Here is a 5,544-nt window from a genome sequence, read left to right on the forward strand (position 1 = left end):
TAGGAACCTCCCCTTCTATATATGTTCCATCAATCGCACCAACACAATCCTACCAATAAAAAATACATCAATATTAGTTTAGTGAACATAAAATAAATTGGAAGCATTATAGAATGCACTTCATAAAAATAATGTTTGTAAGAGTAATAAAAATAGTGCTTCCAAGACAATGCAAAGTCATAAAATAAATATTATATCTTTAAACAAAGTTGATAGGAAATATGTAACTAAATACTTATAACTTACACATAAAATATAAATGTGCACTTATTAAGGCCATAAAATAAATTTATTAATGTGATTGAAATTTTACCTTAAACCAAGGCCAAAATCGAGTATTATGTCGAATTTTGGAATGTACAACATTCATATTTTTTGGTTGTATAAATGTTGGTGCCATCTTTCTAATTGCCTCGGCAACTATTTTAACATGCCGGTTAGTTGTTTCAAGTGAATGTTGAAAAGTTTCACAATCGTGAGGTGTCAGTTAAAGTGATTATATGTTGGTGAGAATAATAAATTTTATGTCGGTGAGAATAATAAATTTTAAAAAGTAATAACGTGATTATAAAATTTATTTACATATGAAACAAATGGTTAGTAGACATAAATGTGGGGTTGTTTTAACAAAATATAAACTCATGGATCAATTATTGTATTAAAATATCTCAAATCATGATATGGAATCACCATATAAATTCCATATCATGGTTTTTGGAGAATATGGTATCACCTCTCATGATATGGAATCATGAGATGGAATCAGCGTAAAATCGCATGTCCAACTGCTGATTCCATCTCACGATATCATAGCGTGATATGGTATCGCATGGCCAAACGCCTACTAAGAACTATTTCCATCAAGCTCATATATTAAGGATCAATTGGAAGCAAAGCCTATACATTAAGGACCATTTTGATCATTTTCTCTATCTTTGTACGAAATATAAATTTCTTTGGGGGTGTACACACACCACATGCAAAGTTTTAGGGCATATTTTGTAATATGTAAAACATTTGTGCCAGTAATATATGAGAGTCCATCCTTGCAAATCCCTCGTGAAAATGAAGCCCAGAATCCCTGCTTCAATATCTGCTCTATTGGCAGGTAAAAATCTTTCTCTAAAACCCTAACTTTTTAATCAAATGGCTCCTTCCAATTCAATTGTTCCTTCTCCTCCACCGCAGGTGAATGTGCCGGAATCTGCAAAGCCATTTCTGGCCTCTTATCGGAATCTCAAACATTTAACGGCTTCGGTCGCAGCTGCAGCAGGTAAAATACGCTTTAAACCTTGTGATTTAACACCAGTTCTATTTGGAAAGATGAATTTGAAGCAGCTCGAAAAATTTTCTGCATCAGTTTGCCAATAGTAGGAGTATTAATACAATATCTATTTCCGTTTTACAATTTAATTCTGGTTATTTGTGCTAATAGGTTTTTTTAATGTGAAATCATCAGAGCTGTTCATTTTTTTAAAATTGTAATTCGTCTTCATTATGGATTGTAGTTTATCTATTCGTAATCTTCACCAAGAGGACGAGTTAGTTGTCTATAGAAAAATTTAAGAGCATGTTTGGATGGGCTTATAGCTTACTACTTATAACTAATAGTCATTAAGTTAGGACAACAGAAATTTTAAAGCTCAAGTAAAGAGAAAAAAGAGAGGAGATGAGATGAGATGATTTCTCCTATAGAGAAGGTACAAAAACCAACGTCAAGTTTTGCAGTATATCTGAATGAATTTAGCTAAAATCTTGTAGGAGTAATTGGTAACTGTGACAGTTATGTAGTTTTACCTCAAAATAGATGCTTTTACTACCTTACTGAAAGCACGCCAAGGCAAATGCACCTAGGAATATGTATAGAGCAGGAAGTAGCGATGTACTTCCAAAATGCAAAATTGGATTACACCAAGAAACCACATTATAGATTAACCAAAATATAATGGACGGACCATGAAGCAATTCAATTGTCTTCCTGATATGATTCCCTAATTTAATACAGTGGAGATTACTGAACGTGCTCATGAGTTAATTGAAGAATGGTGCTTCATTTTTGTATAGGTGGCAATCGGGTTGTATTAGACCGGTTCTGGTTCTAACCACCTTTTTTCCCTGCTATGCTGAGGAGATCTTGTGGATCCTTTGAGGGGATAGATTGATGACTAATCAAGATTTAGGTGAATAATACATAACTTACAGCTTAGGAAAGTTATTCTCCAGAACCCTGCCGAAAATCAGTTAATTTTTTGCAATGCATCATCAAAGGACCACTCAACAGTCAACCCTTACTACATTCCATAAAGGGTGGTGTGGATTTCCTCTTATCTATTCTATCTCTGTATATGGTGCTTGGGTATAAGCATTCATGCAGTTCACATGTTAGTCAGCAAGTGCATAAAGTATATATGAAAGCTTGTCATGGACATGGTCTTCAGCTGGTATACTTATAAAAAGGAAAAAGTTTTCAGCTAGTATGAGTGAAAAGTTCTCAGTCTCTCCTTTTGACCTTTTCTTCCATGTTCAGTATTCTTGTCTAAGTCACCTGTCTTTCTCATTGCTCAATGAAAATGAATTCTAGTGTTGTTAGTTTAGTATAGCTTTTCCATTCTCTGTCATGTGTCAACATTCCACAGTATATTTTCTAGAATGTATCTTGTACATCTATAAAGTCCAAACTACCACATATGGTTGGAGAGGGTCTGCATATAAATAGCAAGAGTTGGTTGATTTTTGTGTTTGTTCTAGTTCAAAATCATTGGCCTATTCACAATGAGTTCAATCCAAAGGCACTTAGGTGTCGTTTGGTTGAAAAATAAGTTATATTGGGATTGTTATACAGGGATTAATAATCCAAGGACTAGTTGCAGATATTGTTTTTTGCGGGAGTTTGGTTCATTGAGTTAAAAATTGATTATACTGTGTATAGCTTGAACTTGTGTTTGGTTTAAAACTGTATAGGGTTTTGAAAAGACTTTGAGGAGATCCACAATGGTAGTTTTGACATTTTAATATTTTATCCATGTATAACTTAATCATGGTATTGTCAGTTGTACCACATTGGTCATGGTATAAAACAATACACCAATTGGTGTATTAAATTATACCATGACTAGTTTACATGATTCAAAAAACAAGCCAAACATTGGATAGAACAATACCAAATCTATACCATGATTATTTCATTCAATCCATCAAATCAAACGAGCTCTCAATATTTTGAATTTGAACAAGATAATTCCCTCTAATGAGTTTTTCTTTTCTCTTTTTTGGAAGCTCCCTCAAATGGACGTAGATTGCAAAGTTGAAACAGATGATGCAATTATGCATAGATCCAATAATTATGACCTTGATATTAATCATAGGGTTGTTCAGCTTCTAGAGTCTTTGGGTTATACATCAACCAAAGCTAGCATTGTTGTTGGACAAACAAAAATTGTTTCATAAATTGTCCGTTAGTATAAAGGGTATATATGCTCTAGTTTTTGGACGGCAGGCAGGGGCACCAATGTACCAAAAGTATGACAGAGGGTATTTGCATACCATTTACGATAGTTTGGGGGTATATTTGCCCCTTTTTTTATTATGTACATATAAATAAATTATGTGCATTCAAATGTTGAAAAACAAGCAGTCTTAATCATTCAGTGTTCAGTGTTCAGTGTTCAGTGTTCAGATCTAGAGACAACATCTTAATCATTTAGATGTGCATTCAGATTCGGACGTCTAAATTTTAATGAAAACAAATGAGGCCTTAGACCATTTCGCAAAGTTTAAGGACAATTTTGGACTTTTTACTTAGAATAATTTGTTTAGTATGAAGAGAGTTGTAAATCTTGAAAAAACACATTCGCAAAATAGGTGAAAATGGGTCCAGAAGTAGAGATAGTATTTATTTGGAAAATTTTGAAATTACTTTAGTTCAAATGTGGGTCGCACAGATAGAATATTGAAAAGTAATGTACTCTGTCAAAATAAGTTGACAACTTTGGAACAACCTAAAATAGAAATAGATAGATTATTGGGTATGAAGGAAGTAGTTGTAACGACCCTAAAAACGAACTAGTGAAACTAGAGCCTCACATGTGAGTTTGGAGTTGAGAACTTGATGAAATGATGAGAAATGACCGTGACGTCCGGAAACTAGTCATTTGAACTAGTGAGTTGTAAGGGTCAACTTTAAATGGTCATATCTTTTAGCTCAAAATGAATTAGGTGGACCTTTACCTATCCAATTAAAGGTCTCTGAGTCCTCTTTCCAACGCCACCGAGTTTGCCCTATTCCGACCTGGGAGTAAAAAGTTATCCCCGAAATAGTGAAGCACTGTCCAAAAGGACGAGTTTAGACGGGAGTAGTGAACACTTTCAAGTTTAACTTTGTGGGTCCTTAATTCTTTTCCTAAGTTGAGTTCTTATTATTCTTTGCCTTTCCTAGCAATTATAAAGCCCCTTTTTGACCAAAATTCTTTCATTTAAGTCACTCCAATTAGAATAAAGAAAGAAACCCACCTCCTCTCAAATATCTTTCTCTACAATCCTCCATTGAAGAAGGTCAAGAACTAGGAGCTAGGGTTTGACGATTTTAAGGTGGTTCTTTCTCAAATTGCTTGGGGATTCTTAGTTAAGGTATGGGGACTCTTTATCTTTGATTCCTTTTTCAATCAAAGAGCTAATTCAAAGTATTTTCAAAGTTCTTCAAAAATCTTAAAGTCCTAATTTCAATTCTAGCATGGGTTCTTGCATAAGAAAGGTTTTAAATGATGATTTATATTGTTATTAATGATTATTAATGATGTTTAGAAAGAAATCCCCATAAACCATGTTTTCTCAAATTCTCTAAATTTCACCATAAAGTGGGTGTATTGATTTTGAGTAGATGATTATAAAAATTGTGTTTAGTATGGTATGGGCCGTTCATATATGGTATTATATATGTGAATTGTTAAGAATTTTTATTGAATTGATGGATGTGGGATGTTGGCCTTGAATGCCAAAAAGGACATTTTCAAGGAAGTAATTGCTTTCATATCATTTGATAAAACCTTTCCTTCACAAGTATAAGAGACATAATACAAGTCAACATTAACATATAAGACCATAGCCAACCATACATATACTCGACATATGTCCATATACAACCCATGCTTAACTTTAAAAGAACACATGTCATTTCATTACCATAGGACCTCTACCTAATATAACCTTAAGACACACTTGAGTGAGACAAGAAGTGACCGCCCATACAACCTCTTCAAGCACACTTAAGTGTTCCCCAAGATTACCTTAGATAAGGACATTTCCTTTACAACATAACATCAATAGACCAACATTCTTTAAGAAACCATTTTGGAGACATTAAGGGGACTTTCACATAATAGTCGTTACACTTAGGGAACTTACTTTAGTATCTTCAAAGCCTACTCGTGCCATGTGTAGATAGCATCCCATACTACTACCTACACGTTGTAGAACCTATCCAATAACTAGAGTGCACATCCCACATGATGGGAATAGGCATAACCAACATAGACCATACTAGCTAGG

At 33.9% G+C, this 5,544-nt stretch overlaps 1 protein-coding gene across 2 annotated transcripts in view; it reads left to right on the forward strand.

The window, feature by feature from the left end:
• The first annotated feature begins 1,001 nt into the window (after positions 1-1,001).
• Positions 1,002-5,544, forward strand: part of LOC102605755 (uncharacterized) — an 8,913-nt gene continuing 4,370 nt past the window's right edge. Inside the window, exons 1-2 of one of the 2 annotated variants that reach the window (XM_015309504.1) lie at positions 1,002-1,108; positions 1,189-1,273. In XM_015309504.1, coding sequence (XP_015164990.1) covers positions 1,033-1,108; positions 1,189-1,273 — 161 coding nt within the window. In that variant the 5' untranslated portion in view covers positions 1,002-1,032. The other variant, XM_006349143.2, reaches the window with a different exon arrangement.

Source organism: Solanum tuberosum, unplaced genomic scaffold, assembly GCF_000226075.1.
Source record: "Solanum tuberosum cultivar DM 1-3 516 R44 unplaced genomic scaffold, SolTub_3.0 scf00104, whole genome shotgun sequence".
NCBI classification, from domain to species: Eukaryota; Viridiplantae; Streptophyta; class Magnoliopsida; order Solanales; family Solanaceae; genus Solanum; species Solanum tuberosum.